Source organism: Melitaea cinxia, chromosome 19, assembly GCF_905220565.1.
Source record: "Melitaea cinxia chromosome 19, ilMelCinx1.1, whole genome shotgun sequence".
Taxonomy (NCBI): domain Eukaryota; kingdom Metazoa; phylum Arthropoda; class Insecta; order Lepidoptera; family Nymphalidae; genus Melitaea; species Melitaea cinxia.
This window is the reverse complement of record NC_059412.1, coordinates 4,818,433-4,841,253: the sequence shown is the minus strand read 5'-3', so window position 1 is coordinate 4,841,253 and position 22,821 is coordinate 4,818,433. Positions and strand designations below refer to the sequence as shown.

The 22,821-nt window shown below is 30.9% G+C and overlaps 1 protein-coding gene across 1 annotated transcript in view; it reads right to left on the bottom strand.

The window, feature by feature from the left end:
* Window positions 1-22,571, bottom strand: part of LOC123663093 — a 159,216-nt gene extending 136,645 nt beyond the window's left edge. The window contains exon 1 of the mRNA XM_045597831.1: window positions 22,173-22,571. Coding sequence (XP_045453787.1) covers window positions 22,173-22,362 — 190 coding nt within the window. The 5' untranslated portion in view covers window positions 22,363-22,571. The remainder of the gene's footprint in view (window positions 1-22,172) is intronic.
* Window positions 22,572-22,821: the final 250 nt, after the last annotated feature.

Sequence of the window (22,821 nt, the reverse complement as noted above, 5' to 3'; positions counted from 1 at the left end):
CATAGCTTTTACTTATAAATAACTCGTCTCAATGACTGTGAATGCGTGAAGTAGAAAAACCGGCCAAGTTTAAATCGAAATTGCACATAAAGGACTCCATACAGCCACACACATAATAACATGTATGTATTGAAGTCTAATGCTTCTTAATTCAGTTAAAAACTACTTAAAAACCACGTACTTTACTCGTTTTCGTTGTATTTTAAAATTTTATAACTTGTTAAACAGTGATTGATGTTCTGTCTAACTTGTATTCGTCCTGTTCAAAAGTAATACATTAAAATAATATAGAAGCCACCAAGGAATACATCCAGAATTTGATTTCTTAAGAGTAGATATCCAGAAGAACTTCTAAAGAAAAAAAACGATACTAGTGATACGATAATACTACAATGCCAAAGCCTATTTTTAATAGTTTTCATGTTTAGTAAGATAAAGTTATAATAAAAGAAACACAACAGTTTTTCTTCATAAAAAAAGAATTCTGTGCTTAACAGTGGATTATTTACAATTCTTTACAGTACAGTATTCAATTTATTATCTATGGAATGAAAGTATTTCAAATAAATATATTGTTCGAAAAGACAGATAAGACTAGAGAGAAGAGATTAGTACAAATATAGGCGAATTTTATTATAAATTCAAATTAAAATTATAATTTGAATGTATTTTTGTATTATTTCTCATACTTTAAATATTGCTGTGTAATAAGGTTGTGCTGTGGCATAGTAATAATGAATCTAAGGTAATTATAATCTAATAAGTATAATATAATCTAATCTAAGTCCTTCTGTTTTTATTTTTGTTCTTATTTTTATTTCTGAATCTTTTTTATGAAGAAATAGGACACAATGGACACAACTAAAATATCTATCTCACTAAAATTCATACAATATTTTTGAAAAAAATGATGTATGATGAAATGATGCTGAAAAAATGTTTCTAATTAAAAAATAAATAAATTACTTTTAAAAAGTTGATAGAATAGAGGTCATACAAACATATTAACGTACACCCACAACCTAAACTAACTCAAATTTCGAACGCCTACTTATAAAATAATAACATATGTGTAGGTAACAAACACATTACAAAATAATTATATATGTTGTTATAACACACAACCCACTCATATTAATCAAAACACCGTTACCTCTTCTTAAAAACAAGACAATGTATAACTAACCTTATTTATGAGTAACCTTATACGAGTATATCAAAGAAACGCCGACCGCGCGACAGAGATGTCTGAATGAAGAAATACGTGTCAATGACCGATTATTTTATAACCATGGCTTCTCTAACCATGTGTACGTATATAAAGAACCGCGATCGTATTCATGACTAGTCATAATCCGTGGTTTTGTCTATTTTTGTAAATATAGTCTTCAGAAAGTGACTGCACACCTATACGACGTGTTTCGAAACATCTGTCCTTCCGTTTAGGAGCATGTAGTATGTAGAGATACACGTAGGCATACCAGACCCGAAATTATAAGTTAAAATGATTGTGTTTGCTATCAAACGAAAAAAAAACCGACATCAGTTACATCGACAAGTAATACGACATAAGTAGACGAAAAAAATTAATAAATGCGATAGTCGTCACTGCGATTTTCGAAGGTTCCCATCGATTTCTTTAGGATTCTATCATCAGATCTTGGTTTCCTTATCATGGTACCACTCTCGGGATATCTCCTTTCCAACGAAAAAAGAATATATACATATATATATATATATATATATATATATATATATATATATGTATATATATATATATATATATATATATATATATATACATTAATATGTATAAAACTTCCAACTCTTTTAAAGTCGGTTTAAAAAACTGAAAATTTTGAAATTACAGCTCATTACCAAGTAACTTTAAAATGGACATATTTGAAAAAAAAATGTTGTGAACACATAGATAGAGGATACAAATAACCGACTTATCTATCTATAATATGCTCCTAAACGGAAAGGCACATGTTTCGAAACATACTGTATATGTAGAGTCATATATTGCCTTTCGGTGTGCTAAGTAATTACAGACATGATTTTCATATAATTTATCCGAGTAGAAACAAAGTCAGGCTCAACCAGATCATGTATCTGGACCAGATCAGCATAGAATAAGGCATGCCTGATCCGGCAAGCTTTATCAGGACCAAAATAAATAAATAATACTTTGGAAAAAATAAACGGAAATAAATATCATAATAATTATGTTAAGTAACAACATTTATAATATCAATTCGCTTTTTTTATTAAGCACTTTTTTCAAGAATATACATTCGTGTTTTTTTAAAAGGACCGGACCGAACCAGCTGATCAGGATGAGATGAGATTTCCTGATCTGGACCAGATCAGAAAATCTCATCTCATCCTGATCAGGTCTAGATAAATCTTCTGCGTTACATACCTTATCCGGTCCAGATCAGGAATGCCCGGCCCGGTCCTTCTAAAGAACACGAAAAAATTTCTACTCGGGTAATAATTAACTGCGTAGTTACTTATTGAACATTTCAAGTCCAATTAAAAACAACGTAAAAAAAAACTACTATGTAATTAACACTTCCGAGTTAACATTTAGGTACTCGTCTAAGTGATATTTTATAAATGTTTTTAAATTTAAATGTTGTTCAAAACTTATAATACTGTATATACTTAGAATACTGTATATACTTAGAATACTGTATATACTTAGAATACTGTATATATAGTAATATACTCGTTTAGCAATTCGGATCGGAATGCCCTTGCGATGCTCGTGGTGACACAAGCGTAAATATGTTACGAGGGAATTACATACTATCGGAAGGCCGTAGGCTTGTTTACCACCACAACGATATAAAAATAACGATAGTAAAATTTAATGCAAATTTTTCGGTAATTTTGATTGTGACATCTTAATTCTTTATATTACTAATTCTAATCACTGATGTTATGTAATAACTGCCACTTATAAATATCTACATTATAAATCATATATAGGACCACAAATGTCACCCTAATTAAAACCAATGAAAAAAATTGTAATTATAGAACGGATAAGGCAAGCCGGGAAGTTTCAACTTAAATCCTATCTATAGATATCTACGTAAAAACGTAAAACGATATGAACTAACTCGCGTATTAAGTGTCAGTGTGTTACTGCTCTTGTCAAAATAAACTTTTTCAATTATTCACAAAGTACTAAATCCCGACATTCTCAATTTAATCATAATTATGACTTCGGAATATAGAAAGAATAAAACCTAAAAACTGTGACAGAATACTTTATTGAACATGATAAAGTTTTTAAAAATATTACAATAAATCATTTACGAGTTCTTAACTACTTATATAAACTATTTATTCCATTTATGTTAAGGCGTCATATTCTAAAAAAAAAAAAAAAAAAAAAACTTTAAATTTTAACAGTAAAAACCAAACAGTTCCGTTCATATATTATTATGTAAATCATATAAAAATATTACTATCTACTGTTTACAAATATATACGTGAACATTAGCGAATTATTCCATATACTTAGAGAGCATCTGATTTTGTAATGACGACGCTTATCTTTAGGTCGAAGTTCAGAACTTTGATTTCAATTCGATTGTCACTCAAATGTTATCCTCGACCCCGTAAAGATAAATTAAATAATTTCCAATCATAAACGTACAAATGCAAATATATATGTGATAATAAACTTTTAACTGACTGGGGACTTTTTTGTCATATTGTTACAAATATGATACAGTTCAACTTTTTCTGTCCTAACATGATATTTACAGAGACAACAAAAAGTAAATATTATTTTATTTGTTGTTTATAATACTTAAATATATAACATATATATTTATCTTCAAAGGATCTGCTACTTTATATCAACAACCATTCGAATAGGGGCAGAATAAAGTCACTTGAGACTACTTAAGTTTTATTTTCAATTATAAAATAATGATCATAAATACAATATTACGTTTTTATACTGAAGTAATGATCATTATCACTATAATATCCTGACGTAATAAAGACTAAACATAACGAGTCAGGAAGCTCCTTAATCCAATATATAGACAACATAATTACCGATGTTGTTATTAGTAATTATTACGTAGACTTCCGTTTTTATTAGCTGTACTCCAGTCCTCGGTTTCACTCGCGTTAATTTGTGGAAAAAGCGTACTAAAATTGTATATAGCCATCCTCGGTAAATGGACTATCCAAAGCACGGAAAGAATTTTTTGGGTTGGTTAATCCGTTTTCTGAATATAAGAAGGTCCTTGTTGAGGTCCGAAGCTTGTTTAAAACCATTTCGCGGAGCTCTGTCATAGGTTTTGTGCGGACACTACGAGTACGCGTCTAAACGGAAGATCATTACTTCAGTATCTAAGAACCACAGAGTCCTTCGCTTAAATATAATCGTGGTCGAGGCCTAAATTTTTATAGCAGTGGTTAGTAATTGGCTGATGACGATAACAATGACGAATATTTACAATAACGTTTGAAGCAATTATCACATTTTTATATTAACTTAAAAAAAACTATGAAAGTTTGAGACACTAATACAAAATACAACATTACATTGTTTAGCGGTCACCAACTCGCCTGCCCAGCGTGGTGACAATGGGCAAAACACATAAGTTCACGTTATTTTTGACGTAAACTTGTGGAGGCCTATGTCCAGCAGTGGACTGTATAGGCTGTAATGATGATGATGATGATGACATTGTTTAGCGTTTCAGCGAATACGTGCTAATAACCTCGTGGATCGAGTTTGTGTCTGGACTTACTTTTAAGAACAAATACCTGTATGTAATTTACTTCTGTTTTATATTTCCAGTCATTGCCTGGTTGTCTAGGATCGCAACAATTACCTGCAACAAATAAAAAATACTTAAAATTTACATCATCATTACAGCCTATACAGTCCACTGCTGGACATAGGCCTCCACAAGTTTACGCCAAAAATAACGTGAACTCATATGTTTTGCCCATAGTCACCACGTTGGGCAGGCGGGTTGGTGACCGCAGTACTGGCTTTGTCGCACCGAAGACGCTGCTGCCCGTCTTCGGCCTGTGTATTTCAAAGCCAGCAGTTGGATGGTTATCCCGCCATCGGTCGGCTTCTTAAGTTCCAAGGTGTTTGTGGAACCTTGTTATCCCTTAGTCGCCTCTTACGACACCCACGGGAAGAGAGGGGGTGGCTAAATTCTTTAGTGCTGTAGCCACACAGCACATTAATATAAATAAATAAATAAATAATAATTAATAAATATTATTATATTATAATATAAAATAAATAAATATTAAAATTTACATATCTACTTTTTATTCATTAATAACTATGACAGTGATTTTGAGATTTTAAGACTTTGTTAACATGAAATAATATGCCATGTTCACTGTTAAAATAGCTTAAGAATTTAAGCCCATGCAGTGTATGAATTATATCAATATATACATATTTCGTACATACGTACGAATTATTCGTTTCTGTATGAAATACAATAAAAAAAATATTTAATTAACCCATTATCAATCGTTTTCTCCTGGTTTAAAAAAGACCGGTTATCACCACGCTGCTTCACCTTTCCGGTTAACAAATTTCTTAAAATTTGAAATTTGTATTAATATTTATTTAATGCTACAAAACGTACATAACCACTTACCAATATGTTACCTAATACATATATGTTACCTAATTCACATTTAAAATAACTTATTTTCCACTCACAAGGTTATGTGCCTGTGTCATAATGTAATATATTTTTTATGTGTGTTTATATGATTGAGGAATTAATTAAAAATACAGTTAAGTATCTTCCAAGAGTTATCATATATAATTTATAAATATAACAAAAAACGTTGATATAAATGGAGTCACAATTATCCATCCATCTCGCTGCTATCAAAGCCAAATGTCGTGTGTACATACGAGACGATAAGAGCTCTAATTGAATGAAAAACTATTGAAAACAGACATCGAGGTTATTGGTGCGTAATATGTACAGATAAATGTTGAAACATTTTTTTATATTAAAAATCGTCATACAAATTTATTAAGAATTAATATGGAATGTTTTGTATGTAAATGAGATAATATATAATAATAATATGTAATAATTAAACGAGATTGGAACAGTTCCGAAACGTCCAATTTTAGATATAAATCATAAAACTTAAAAAAATATGCATCATCAAACCCAATTAATTATTTATTTTTTAAACTAATTTTATAAGACGTCTCATAATAAGCAACTTTTGTAGGTTAAAATCCTAGTATTTAATACACACCCATAACAAATAGAAACACCCAAATGACGACAAGCATTTGTATTCATAAATTACCCAGATGTTAAGGTTGTTAAATGTTATAGATGAAGTATGAAATGCTGCTTAGACACAAATTACGAACGTTTCTAAAATTTCATTGAGATTGTAATCTCGACCACTATCAATCCGTTTAAATTTCTTCCATCAAACGTAACATCGCAACGAAATCTTGTTTCTCTGTTTATTCAACTTGAAGTTACTAAAATTATTTAAAACGGGATATTCTACGAATCTACGAGTGTCTCGTGAACAAGACATTCGTAGATAATGTCGAAATATCGAGTTCCGTAAAGTATAAATAAATAACATGGTAAATATCCTGTTTTAAATACTTATATTTAAATCTTACATTGAAGTTGCTAGTCTTAAAAAAATTAAGTAGCTCTGTAACACATATTTATTTATTTTGATTGTTATCTTTAAGTAAGTTATTAATTAAAATTATTAAACTCGTTTTAAATTCCGTTCCGTCCTTATTTTTTGTTTCTTTATAGATATTTTTGTCAAAACATGTTTTTATCTATTAAAATATTTTTGGTCATATAGATAGATAGATAGATAGATAGAATATACTTTATTGCACACCACTCGGAAAAAAACATTACATAAAACAGTTATTTACACATAGAGATAGTAATGTACAAAGGCGGTCTTATCGCTTAGTAGCGATCTCTTCCAGACAACCTTTAGATATAGGATAATATGCATTGAAAAGGTAGCAGCGCAATTATCTGTATAATTTGTAAATTCAACATTATGCATGCAAACATGATGCATTTTCGTTCCCTACTCAAAAAATATAGAAAAAAAAATACTTCATACATAGACATATATACATAAAATATCTACATACATACAAAGCATACGTACTTACATGCAAACACATATACATACATACATACATACATACATACATACATACATACATACATACATACATACATACATACATACATACATACATACATACATACATACATACATACATACATACATACATACATTTATATATGTATGTATACCTAAATTTGTTTTTATCCTAGGTTTATGCATTGGGTAACAAATAAATAACGAAGTTATATAATTGTCTATGTAATTAGTTGATTATATATTCAAAGATATGATTAGATTCGATTAGATTGGACTGTTGATTCAAAGAAACCTTTTATTATTAAAATACATATTAATTACAATAAGGGTCATTTACAAAGCAAAATTTATAAATAGATAAAAAAGTAAAATTCAAGATAAATTAAATATTAACACGTGCTCCATAAACGTGAAAGTTTTCAAGAAAAAGAAAATAAACAATTACTGTTTTACGTTTCTTTTCTCAACGAGTCTGGTGAAAGAGAGTGAATCGATTTTAAAATTTCCACAGATGTAAGTAAATAATTGTGAAACGAGTCAATAAGAAGAATTTCAACTGTTTATACTCGTATTATAAATTTATTTACGTATTGCATTTTATCACGGTTTATTTATTTTTTTAGATGCCCGACGTATCGGATACTTTACAGCAACCATGGTTACGGGAAGACTGATTCCTCAAAGAAAAAGTTGTTTCATTGTAATGAGTGAAATTCGCGTAAACATTAGATAACAATATAGAACCTTGATTTTACAATACAATATATAATTACGTTTTAAGCCCGGTTCCTATACCCAACAAACGATTCGTTATGCTTATGAACCGTTCGTTCGTTCGTCGAACATATCGTGTTTAAAAATGAACGCTGCGTTCGTCGAAAATGTCTTCTAAATTGAACGTATTGTTAAAAAACGACATGGTTTCTGAATATAGGAACCGAGCTTTAGTTTATAACATATATGACACAGAAACGTTTGCGGGGTCAGCTAGTTGTTATATAGTTATTTATGTTTCTCAGTCGATAGAGCCAGGGCAATGAAACTATCATATACCCGGAATACGCGTAGAACTTTATTAAAAATATTCTTAAACTATATATAATTTACAAAACCAAACGTCATTTTTCATCATCATATTTAAACACAGGGCACCGCCATCTAGTTTAATTGATATTATTAATTACTTATTGTCTATCTATAATTTCATTACATGAATTTTCGGGAGTCGTTGTCAACTTAATTCCATTGTTTTTATCCAACAAAAACAAAAAGACAAAACTTAAAATTGAGTTAGTGCAGATAACAATGCCTTCAATCATATTTCAGTTAAATTATTTCGAGCTTGATACGATTTTATCTTTTTGACAGAAACTTATCTTATTCTCCTTGAAAGGTTAACTGAAAACACAATAGTAGCCAAGAGAAAATAAATTAAACTTTATTTCGAACTTAATAAAGTAAATATGTTATATTATATTATATAATTACAACATTTAAAAAAAAATTCGAACTTTATCAAAAAAGATAATTCAATGGACCTACTATTATCAAATACAAGTAGGTATACAGACGCCATTGTTAGCCACTCCTCATTACCAATTAAATCGAAAGCCCTTCAAATGGACGTTCTAATTTACTACGATTTTAATCCGTCAAGGAGCAACTGGCTAAGCTAAGTGACAGCGATATGTAATTATTTTCATAATGTGAATAAGACTATCTATATAAATGAAAATGAATTACCCAAATATAATCACGTGTATATCTTCTAAGTGACTGCTAATATAATTCTTTTTATTACTTTCGTTATTCTTTGTAAAAAATCGATATACTCACGGATAAAAATATAAAGGTAAGAAGTTTGCTAGGTTAGCTAGTGAAATATTAAGTAAACTGCAAAGCAATATTGTTCATAACCAGAATATCTATCAAAATATTACCATTCCAATTCAAAAATTTACATTTTTCAAAGTCTTGCAAAGGCGAATGACAGTAAATCTGACATTTTATTTCTATTGCACTATTCACATCTACACATCTTTACAAATAAATTAAATTAGAGTGTCTGTTTGTAATATTAAAATAACCGCTTTTCACTAAATGCATATGGACACACGGTACGTACCTATACCAAAAATAAAATTAACATTTTTTGCATTTTTTTTTCTGTCTGTCTGTTTGTTCCGGCTAATCTCTGAAACGACTGGGTCGTTTTTGACGGGACTTTCACTGGCAGATAGCTGATGTAATAAGGAGTAACTTGGCTACTTTTATTTTAGAAATTTATTTATTTTGTAACTGCGAACTGAACAATAACTTTTTTGTTAAATTCCACGCGGACGAAGTCGCGGGAACAGCTAGTGGCTTATAAGTTTTCCTTTTTACGTAGGAAATAATCTGATAAAATTCAATACGCAATAAAACAACAAAGATTTAAGATAAATTCACTATCGCGAAAATAGAGCTTAGTGGATAAAATTCTCTAAAAATATGTCTAAAATATGATAAAAATGAACCTTATCTTGTAGGTCTTACTCTCGTCATACGTCGTGTATTTATTTAAAAACAAAATAAGTAATTTTTAGGTTTACTTCATTTTATAGATTAAAAAGCAAAGAAAACAAAATATACTATTATTATCATTCTTGTCAACTTTTTAAAGATTTTTTTAACGTTAATATCAGGCGAACGAAGACCAACCAAAAGATATAAATAATACACCCTAATCCAGTCTATAGGATATATTTCAATCCAAAAGGCATAAAGCGGGCTCACAACAGAATACATTCAATGTATTAATTTTTTTTTGGCGTAACCATTTTCTGATATCCTAATTTCAAGTGTATTGGAAGAACTATCTTATTATAAGCTTTAATATACTTACAAACAAATAAACGCCCTACACTCAACAGGATACTAACCCCCACTAGGATTTACTCCTATGTTCCCAACATTTTTTCACATATAATTTCGGCTATAGTATCATCATCATCATTTCAGCCTATTACAGTCCACTGCTGGACAAAAAATGGCGTAAACTCATGTGTTTTGCCCATAGTCACCACGCTGGGCAGGCGGGTTGGTGACCGCAGGGCTGGCTTTGTCGCTGACGCTTCGTCTTCGGCCTGTGTATTTCAAAGCCAGCAGTTGGATTGTTATCCAACTGCTGGCTATAGTATACCACAGTTATGGCTATAGTATACCTCCATGTATCTACGGCCCTAAACGGAAGGACGCCAATTTAATAAACAAGTTGTATAGAGTAAGTGACTAGAAAAAAAAAATATTTACATCAAAAGTTAAACTATTATCTGCTTTTGTTACTATTAAACCACTGCATTATTTGTGCAATAATCGTACTTAACTCATCCACCCATTGTCCCATTTACTTGGAGGAAAAACTCATACAAAATACAAATTACCTTCGTATTCTCTGCAACAAACGATGCAATGCAAAACATGTCTGAAATCATCTTTATCGTGCTCAGTCGCCTTCAAGTCTGTTCGATAATCGCGTAAATATATGTAATGAGTACATTACGTAACATATATGTGAACAGTTTCCTTTAATGATGTAATTATTTATACGAGATAGGAGATCAGTTAATAAGCTACATATACGTCCGTTAAATAGTGATTTAAAAATATTGTAAAAAAGTACATACGAGTAGTTAGTACATTTAAATGAATTCTTACGACGAAAAATACGTTCAACGAAAATTGATCTCTCCAAAATACCCGACACTAGATTTCCGCTCGCAGCTTCACCTGCGTAAATGCGTGATTATGGCAGTTCGATTAGCTCCTCTATGAAATAAACATATATATATATATATATATATATATATATACTAGCGACCCGCCCCGGCTTCGCACAGTTGGAAAAACTACCAGTGTTACTCTACTATATTATGCATGTATTATACATATTAACCTTCTCTGAAAACACTCTATTTACTAAAGAAAACCGCATCAAAATCCATTGGGTAGTTTTAAAGATCTAAGCAGTGGTGGTGGTGACAGTGAGAAGCGACTTTTTTATACTTACTATGTAATTATTAGCTATATATAACTGACAATCAGTGATAACATAGCATTCTAGTGGTGAAATATATTTTTTAAGTAGGTCCCAATAGTTTTCGAGTTAATCCACTACAAACAAAACCGTCCTCTTTATAATATTAGTACAATAGGAAGCACTTTGCATAAAAATATTCAAATCAGATTGAATTAAAACGTTCAGCTGAAACTAAACGTTGCGTGATAAGAATTAATTCACTCTTAGCAACTGAATTTGAATGTTATTTTTTGTTAATTTAGGTTACATTCGTATTTATATCTTGCGTAATGTCTCGTTATGAATGTGTGCTGACTCTAGTAGAGTTAACTAGTCGACAGATCTAGTTGTACAACAAGGTCACTCGCTGATAAGGGCGTTATGTGATAGCGTGTTTGTGCGTTTCTATGGATAAAACACATCCAGTATAAATACATATATAATCTTAATGTTATGTAGTATAATAACTAAACCTGTGAATTCTATCAAAACAGTTTTAGTTGTGTAGGCATTTTATTGGGGCACAGCACAGCAGGAAATATCTTCGACTGGGAATGTGCCTCAACCTTAGAGAGTAGCGTTAAGAGAGTAGGTTAGGTTAGAAAGAATATAAATAAATATAACAGTCTCCATCTTAGTAAAAAAATTAGAAGCTCCTCTCATCCATCATACGATATTATCAAGATAGTTTTATTATAGCATCAAATACCGCATACATAGTAAATACATAATACACATCTATACAAGTCTCTTCAATCCATAAACGTATAAATAGCTAACAAGTCGGTATGTAAATAAACGCTGTTAGCATAATTAAGTTGCGAACCAACGGCTTTTAACGTCGTGTCGACTTGTCTACGTATCCTACATTTGTTTTAAAACTGATGTATTTAAATTTGTATTTAATTAAGGATATCAGTCATTTGTGTCGGATATATAGGCCTGAAATTTAATACTGTCGATTGTTTCTTTCGTAATTATGTTATTCGAATTTAGTAATAATGAATGGTATTTGCAAATGATTTGTGTAATCGTTTTTTTTTTTAATCGTAAAATTCCGTTCATTTGAATTCGATTAGCATAATTCTATTTATATGATTCACGTATATCAGCGATACGACGAACATCTAATTCAATAATAAACTCAACTTTGAAGCATGTCAATCAAGATCCAGTGGTCGCCCAGAGGTCGAAATTCGACCATAATTAAAAATTTTAATTAAAGAAAACCAAAAAAATAATGAAAATAAAGAACCTTTTTAAAAAAAAATCTATTTGACTACAGACTTTTAAAATCAACAAAAAGTATAATAAGCGCGTGTGTGTGTGTCAAATACATGGTAGTGTGTGTAATACTCCTCCGTTCATACTCCGTCGTCCGCGTAATTTACGTAAAAAGGGATACAAAGTTTTTGCTTCACCTGTTAATATAAAGATAAGAAGTGGACGAATTAAGCAAGCGATTTTGTATTGTATTACTGTGTACATTTTTGTTCTTACAGTTTACCAGTGTGGTTTATTTTGAAAAGACTAACGCACATACTTAAGTATATTGATTGTTTCTTGTCATAAAAAAATAAAACAAACAAAACCATTTTTGTCAAATTGGTTACAAAAAAAAGTAATGAGTTTAAATTATAAATAGAAGCACACAAAAAAATCATATACTTTGCAACGTAGATACATATTTATATAACAGTATTTCCGAATAAAAAATGAAGAACAAGTATTTTTATGTCTTAGTATAAAGATCGATAGTTTGTTGACCTCGGCCGGCAAACAGGTCACCTGTTACATTCTAAATTCAATTACCGTAATTTGCACGTTTTCTTTCGTGAAGAAGAAAAATAGAAATTATCCAACGTCATACATATTAGTATTTTTTTCTAATTTTTAAATACTTGGCAAAGATAATCGAGTTGAGATTGGAGTGTTGGTCTAGTCTCTAGTGCTGTAGCGCATACTGGTTGTTGCGGTTGACAAAATCTATCACCTTTATTCAAAATATCTTAAAATAAAGCGCTGATCCACTGTCACCAAACGAATAAAAATTTCATTCATGTAAACTTCCGATAAATTGTATTTATATAAGGTAATTTATGTGACGAATAACTAATAATATTTCTATCACTTCCTGTCATTGCGTATTGTCGTTCAATATTATTACGTAGGTACCTATACATAAATATTAGTAAACCACAAGTGGACTCGTCGACTTTTTTCTCTTTAAACTACATAATTATATTTTACTAGCTGTACCCTGCGCGCGTTGCTACGCTTTTTTATCATTTTTTTTTTTTGGTCGTACCAACTCAGAAACCTTTGTGGGCTCATGTACAACACTTTGCTGAAGATCATGACATGATCAAATGCATAGTTTACGATTCTAAAATTCGATTCGATTTCTCTTCAAACATTCATTTTTATATATATAGATAGGCATTAGCTATTCGGATTTAACTTTTCAGTATTTTCGACCTTACCATTATAATTTTCACGTGCAAATGATACCCCAAGTATCTCAAGGCCTACACGTCCTACAGGTTGGAATCGCTGTTTTTTTTAGGTCCACTGGTCCATCTAAATTTTTCATACTTAATTAAGATACGCATAACGACTACGTAACAAATTACAGATACATACAAGTTCAGATTATTATTAATTACTTTCTTCAATCGATTTTAAAAAGGGAGGAGGTCATCAATTCGACTGTATTTATGTTACCTCATGACTGAGTAGGCTGACTTAATGTGGTCATGTGGTTCCGTTTAAATTTAATGAAGGTTTAACTAGTGCTTTTGAGTTTACTTTAATAATACGTATTTACTTGACTATTTTTTCGTCTACTTACGTTGTATGATCGATGTAATTGAAGTCGACATTTCGTTTGCAAGCAAACACAATTATTATAATATAATAATTGTGTTTGCTGTAGGATCGACATACCTATATGAACAAGTTAAATGTACATAGCTGTCGTTATCACAACTAATAGGACTGTGATCACGTTGAATAAAACACACGATACTACATGGGTAATAATATTACCCATGTAGTATCGTGTGTTTTATTCATGCTACATGGGTAAATAATATTACCCATGTAGTATCGTGTGTTTTATTCAACGTGATCACAGTCCTATTAGTTGTGATAACGACAGCTATGTACATTTAACTTGTACATATAGGTATGTCGATCCTACACGTGTACAATATGTCAGCCAACTAAAATGGCTAGTAACATTTAATATTCAGTATATTGATATAGGTAATATAAAACCTGATCACAATTACGCAGTTATCAGTTATGAAATTTAAAACAATTTATAAAAAAACATATGGATATTTGAACCGATCGATTTTTTATCTATAAATAAAATATTGTCTAATATTATACGTCACTGAAAAACAAGCAGATAAAAACTCTTAATATAAAAAATAGAACTAAAATTTCTTATAAACTTTACTCTTATCTAAAATAATCCACTATAGTCATATAGTCATTAAATATTAATATATTATACTTTTGGAAATTACGTTTTTTTAAGCAATTCGTACTTTACACATATTTTTGACAAACTCAAATGACAGCTTAGTTATTTGTAAAACTCTTATTACTCTGTCTGTATGAAATTTATTTAAATTATATATGCTCAGATAAATTTTATTGTATGTAAACACTCTTTAGCAGATATAATTACCATAAATACAAATAATGATCGGATATGGAAAGTGCCCAACACATAATGTTCAATATAAATGCATATGGCGACTGCACGTGTTTGCTTGTCAACAGAAATGGCTGACAGTAAAATTGGCACAAATTCGCTTTCCTTCATTTTCATGAAAATCCGGATATCAGGAACCTTTTAATATAATAATAAATAACTATTCGTTTTTAATGTTTTAAGTTTTCTGTTTTCTTTTATCTTATTTCCATTTACATATTAAAAATATTTTAAACGATATCATTTCAATAGACAATAGTCAGATAAAAAAATTTAAGTGACAATTGAAACAACAAATTTTTGTTATAATGTTTGTAATCTCATCTCATCGCCTTTATTCCTTGGTCTCCTCCATTTACGTGACATTGGCGAAATATCTTGCCACCGCTGGCATGTAATTAAGTCAAATGAATGAAAAAATGAATTTTAATAATCTGTGAAAACTTCCTTGAACTTTTTAAAAAGACCATACTATTTTGTAAAATTACAATGTTATCTGTAATAAATACCAAGATACATATGTATATAAGTAAGTACTAGTTTTATTCTTGAAATAACCATCAATACTTTATATTTTTGCATGTTTATACCATACGTTAAAAAGCATGAAAACTATTTTTACAACCTAAACACAGCCATATAGAAAAAGCCCATGGTGCGCATAATGTCTTCCGTTACCAATCATTATTTATTATGTTCTACATTATAGTAACACGACACGTACATCCTTTACTATTTCACACGTTACAATGGTATATAATAAAACTGTATCATACTTGTATCTGTTCATGTTTGTATATTTTAAATACATTATATACAAGCGACAATTTTCTTGTCTAATTAGTTATTATTTTTAATTTTTATTTTTGTATGTAGGTACCTCATTTAATTTTTTTTAAATGCTTTAATACTGTATTAGTGTAACCATTTCTATTACAGCCTGGTAGTATGATCATTCAATAAGTATACTCAAATTAGTTTTATACTTGTAAAACAATTTTTATGTTACAATTAATAACCGTTTGTGAGACAATTAGCAGAACCATCTAAATATGATTTTTCTTAGGCAAGTAATGACACATTGTAAATGTTTAGGGATATCTTTTTTTTATAATTTTAATGTAAGTACATAGAACATCCTTCTGTTTGAAATAGGTTTAAGACCCTGATATGAAAATTATTACAAGAGCTTATACTATAGTCTACAACGCTTTAAAAAGAAGTTTATTTTTCAGGAAAATTCAACTTAATGTAAATTTTGTAAAGACCATAATCGTATACACAATTAAAATCCTTTAACATAGGTTGTAACAACTTTTTGCTCCCTAGTCCCTCCCTAGCAACAAACCTGTTTTTTCGATTAATGCCTTTCCCCTGACTTTTTTCTCGAAATCTTGAGAAAAAAAAATTCGGTGCAAACATTAATGAACTGTAGACAATGTTGAAGCCTTGAAACTATCATTACATATGCTTGAATGAAGGAACACCGTTTCATACTTCAATAACTCTATATGTAAGGTTTGACTTTCGAGTGTATATTTTGGAAAATATGAAGTAAAAATAAATTTTATTATAAAATTCAAGATTCTAAGCTGACAAATTAATCTAATTCAAGATAATTGAAACATCTTTGATGACTTTAAATTTCGTTATTTTTTCTTAAGTAACCTTTACTTCGCTTCCGTCAATCACATTCCACTGATGTCCAGAGATCGCCCGAAGTTCTCGTTAAATATTCCGGTTTTCCGTAATCGTTTTTAAACCTCGACCCACGATTTTGCGCAGATCGTCGGTCCCGCGGGCGGAGGACGCTTCTTTACTAACCTTACTGAACCTGTATTCGTTTCTTATTAAAGTCGGTTGTATATCATACCAAAAAGTAAAAGAATTTTATTATATATAATTAATAAAAAGTTTCAGAGTCAGCCAATTAACGATGACTTAATAACTCGTGTAGCTTTATTTTGGAAAATGTTGAATAAAAGATATTAGTTATGGAATGTTCGCAAACATTTCAATTAAGAGATAAAACTATATCGTACAAAACTTTATCTTTATATTATCACATCTATACAAATGTTTTAATGGAATAATAATTAGTTCGTATGAGCTTATCTCAGTTACGAATTACGGTTAAAATAACAGCTAGGTCAATAAACAAAATTTCCTACTTTGTTAACAGCTAGTATTTAATTATTATTGCGCCGTAATAAATTTTGAAACTTATCTAAATATTACAATCATATTATCGAGATTACTATTACTATATTTAAGTGGTAATGTTTGGATGGACGGAACGTAGTCAAACAATCTACTTGTGAGTATGAATTAAAAACTTAAAAATTATAATTGAGCGGTATTCACATTATTTTAACATTAAAAAAATTAAAGTTATTTCTATGATGTTAATAAAATTGGTACTTGACGCTACGCTACATCAACCATCAATTCCGCGAATACGACAGATGCCGCCAACATAGTTAGGGGAAATCAGGAATTTCGAGGATACGCACGAATTCTTGAAAAGGCGCGTCAAAAAATTCCGCTTTCATTTCTTTTCGTAGAAATCTTAACCGGGTCTAGGAAAACTACATATTTCGAAAGAAAATTCAGAGAAGATATGTGTGTACCGTGATAGATAGATAGATATCAATGAGTGTTAACCTTAGATATAGCGCTTCAGCTTGTAATATCCCATTGCTGAGTATAGGCCTCTTTTCCCATGTAGGAAAAGAATCAGAGCTTAATCCACCACACTGCTACAATACGAGTTGGCGGATATAATCTTTACTAAGAGTAACGATCGCTATCAGATGTACCTACATAATAACAACAGGGATCGACAGCTTAACGTGCTCTCCGAGGGACGCTGGGTAGACCCACGAGGACTAAGAACCAGACGATCGAAATGAACCCGCTGCCGACTCGGCACACGCACCAATACACCAGAGCGATCGTCGGTCTTCGATCATTTGTGACAAATTGATCCACAGGAGTAATAAATGTGGGGCGTGTCACACAATATTGACATCTACGTACTCTACAACAACGTATAGCGTTGAAACGCTCTCTCCATGGAATACTATTTAACAGTTCTCTTCAGAACAATTCTATGTTTGGGTAAAGATAGTAATTGGACCTCTACATGAGGGACTGCGAGTATTGCGCATGTGTAGATATATGTATGTATTCATATGGATTGTATATATTATATATTATAATGTATTTTTAAACTGCACAAGCCTCTTAAATTCAACACGCTCCTTTCTGGTGGATAGTCTAGAAGAGATCACTAGGTAGTGATAAGACCGCCCGTGGCATGCGATGTAATTGTTTTTTTTTTCCTTTTAAGCTTTATTCATATGCAATTATTATATGTTACTGTGTTCAATAAAGTTATTTATTATTGTTATTATCATAACGGAGATTTATAACCAATGACGAATGAATATTAGAGATACATAAAAATACCAAAACTTAAAAAATAACCACCAACCAATCTTGTTACAAAAACATGTTAGTAAAATTAGGTCCCATTACTAACTCTATTTATACAAAATAAGAATTACAGATTATGTATCGTCAAAATATCTACACCAAAATTAAAGTCCGTGAAAAGTTATTTGTATCCGTAGCCAACAACAAAAAACAAAAAAACAAAAAACAAACAAACAAAAAATTACAATACAAATAAATTAATATGTCCAAGTCTCTAAACAACAATAAATGTTTATGTCAATTACGGCTGTAATATATCACCAACGAGACGACTGATATTATATAACATGTGTTCATAACCATGTACAAGTTATATTTATATGTGCACTGACATTGTAAGGCTGAAATATGTCTTTTATTTCATAGTAAAATATTATAAGTGTTAATCCATTAAATACACATAAGGGAAATTCGAAAATTTAATTGTTAGCAGTGGTATGAAATTTTAGAATGATTTTTGCGATATATTTAAAGCAATTTGACGATAGGTATATATAACTATAGCAAATATAATATGGCCATAAATTTTTCACCTAACCCGTTATATCCGTAGATATAAATAATTTTTATCTATTAAACAGATGGGTGAAATTCGTTTCTAGTCTGGATCTTAGACCATAAAGTTCCAACTTTATGTGTGATAGTGTGCCATTATATAAGCTTATCATCACTTGCGTGGTTACAGCAGTAAGAATATAGCCACCCCCTCTCTTCTCGTGGGTGTCGTAAGAGGCGACTAAGGGATAACACAGTTCCACTGCCACCTTGGAATTTAAAAAACCGACCGATGGCGGTATAACCATCCAATTGATTGCTGGCTTTGAAATACACAGGCTGAAGACGGGCAGCAGCATCTTCGGTGCGACAAAGCCAGCCCTGCGGTTACCAACCCGCCTGCCCAGCGTGGTGACTATGGGCAAAACACATGAGCTCACGCCATTTTTGGTGCGAACTTGTAGAGGCCTGTGTCCAGCAGTGGACTGTATTAGGCTGAAATGATGATATCGCCTATAGTATGCCTTACAAACAATAAAAGACTTTCTGAATCAAAGAGTGCCTAATTCATAAACAAACAAGTAAGTATATAACACAAATAAACTTAAGAGACAGTATAACACTTTCGAAGTACATTTTATGCCACCGTTAATCAATTGGTCGCCAAATAACAAGGACAGTGACGCAATATATCGTTTAATTTAAATTTAGCTATATACATGAGTTGGACAACACAGGAATGCGGACTTCAGTATAAACACACACATTTGTCAATTACGCATCAGGGTTGTTAGAGATTTATTGGCTAAACTAGCTGTTTCGGGGGTTTTGTTTGTGTTTTTCTCGAATCTGTGGGAATTCACGAACATTGAGGTAACGTACGACTAAAATTCAACGAAGTTACGGATAAAGCTGTCCAAAATATATTTATTTATATAAATTGTGCCCTTAATCTCGCATTTTTTATACAAACCAAAAAACATAACAGTTATTTAAATGCTAACTGCATTAAAGTAAAAATGCATATAATTAACTTTAATGAGAAAACTACATCGCGCGAGTACTGAGACCAATTCGTCACTACACTGCATGAAGGTCAGTGGCCGAGATTATTTTCAAACTAGCGGACCTACGGGTTTTCACCCGTGTTGATAGTATTGCAAATGTAAACAATGGATTTAGCCAAATCGAAAGATGTATCTATAACGTTTTTGTTTCAATTTTTTTTTAATGTGAAGCCTTTGCTGAACCCTAATAAGTAAAATTTCGAAAAATGAGCTTAAAATTCAAACAAGATACAATAGTGCCAATTTAATGTGAATCGCTGCAGACTTCAACAGTCTTTGTTAATTATTGTAATTGCAAAACTTTGACAAAAAAGAATGTGGGAACACATAAATAACATTTAAAATATATTTTTAGCTATTGTTACCTAATTAATATATTTAAAAAAAACAATACATTGAACACATTCCAATTTACGGATCACAATTTCCAAACAGTAAGTAGGTACATTCAAAACTTACCATTCGAACATATCAGTGAAATACATAATTTTTTCAATACGAAAAATTATTTTTGTAAACAAAAATATACCGTTCAACTCCAAGAATTCGAACAGATGTTCACATTGTTTTATGAATATTTAAATGTGATTTAAAATAGCTGCCTAAAATACTAAAATGTTGCTAAGAGTACCATTAATATTTATTTCATTATCATTTAACAGATTTTTAATTTAAAATAAACACGAGAAATAATATATTGAAAAATACGTCAACTTTTACAAATTAAGTGGTGTCTTTATCTATCCGTCCTACATCAACAACGTCTAATCATTATTTACCTACATTATCACGAGTAGGAACTGAAAACAATAGCTTCTTTTAACAATAGACATAGACAGCCCTACTTACTTTTATTATACTAGACAACACCTGCTACCTAGCAACACCTCGTTGTTGCGTGTCATTTGGTACTTTGCGGTGTTCATATACTCGTATATATATAGGAAGTTCTACTCCTAACTGCGTATATTTAAACCGGAGTTCCTGAAGGTGTTATTGATCACGTTCCACGTGAAAAAGGAATCCTAGCTCTTTTTTAAATTTTACTTTTTATTAAACTACGTGCTACTCTGGCAACGTACTTCTGTTTCTCACGCTCACGAAAGGTATCATGCGGAAAGACTCTATCAAAATAACTCGTCTATTTAATCAGTTTAATTTAAAAATAGGCTAGGTTTTTTTACATGGAACGTGATCTATTGCTTCTACAGAACCCCCTATTTGAAGGAACGCAATTAGGAGTCGAACACTTGTACATTTATTTTGTGTTCTAACGAAAATTTCAAAACCTGGCTAACAGCAATTTTTTTAATAAAATCAAAATCGTGTTCGAAAACATAAAAAAAAAATAATTACCTAGTTTTCTAATTGACGTCAGAAATAATAATTAGATATTCAAAGATATAAAAAATAACGTCCGCGACTTTTAAATAGGTTTATAGTCGCGGTATTTTAAATATATATTTCAAAAAGTATAAAACTGACAAAAGTCATAAATATGTAAGTGAAATATTTAAATGAGATATATTTATATGTTCCCATTGACTCATTTCCGTAAAACGACCGTAATTAACAATAACATTTATAAATAATCACTTATTTCTATTCAGCGAATGTTTATATGTATTTCACTTATTAACACAGAGCTCTGGTGTAGTGGTGCGTGTAGCGTATCGGCGCTCACACACCACCGGTTTGCGGGTTCGATTCCCACTCGGGATAAATATTTGTATTTACAAATATTTCTTCTTCGGTGGGATGTTACAGGCTGTATGCTGCTGATGTACAAATCGTATTAGGTATACATAATGTTATATGTCAGTTAACTATATTGATTACGTTTTTATATAGGAATATTCTGCCATAATCGTAGACAAGTTTCTTTTAATATAAGATTTGTGTAACGCATTTAAAATACACAAAAATTTACTTTACTAAGCACCCAAACTTACACGCAACTCTATCACTTGAGCCAAAATTCCGCAGTTGTTCCCACTTAGGATAACAAAACTATGTTGCCTGTATTGATCATATTTTTTATTTATATAATAATATAAAAACATAAAAAGCTGTTCTACATTATTGTTACACCAAGCTTGAGTGCCAAATACTAGTGAAAAATATTTACCTTTTCGTCGACCGAATGGTCCGCAAAATGAGGTTCCCTTGCCAATTATGCTATCGTCGATGTACTTGATCAACTTCGCTGCATCCTCGGTCTTGTGTTCTCGGGACACAGACCATCTAGCCGGCGAGTCTTCTTGCATGGATTCGGATTTTCCCTTTGTACCTCTAGATTTTTTCAAAACACTCGTCATATTATTAACACATTACACAACATGGGCGTATTTTATGCACATTAGTCACAAACACACCTGTAATATTTTAATATTTGCTTGGAAATCACGTTCGTTTTTACGAAATTATATTCGAGTTACGATAACGTAAAGACGTCTGTCCGATATCGCGTCACTAGACGAATGCCTTATTCGCGCTCATGGACGAATACTACAGACTGATCTACACTAAATCTACACTGTACGCGCACATCGACGTATTTTGAGTGTTGCTACATATAAATATAAATCTACCTTTTGGTAATTTCTAGTTAATTTACTATCAAAATCGTCTTTACTTCAATCAATTACTGAATAATTTTAACACGTTGTTTGTTTTGCTTATTTTATTTTAAGATGCAACAACAAATAAAAGTGGTGTTATTGTTGATTCAAACATATACTAAACTTTTCAGTATGATATAATATCGTTATTACGAC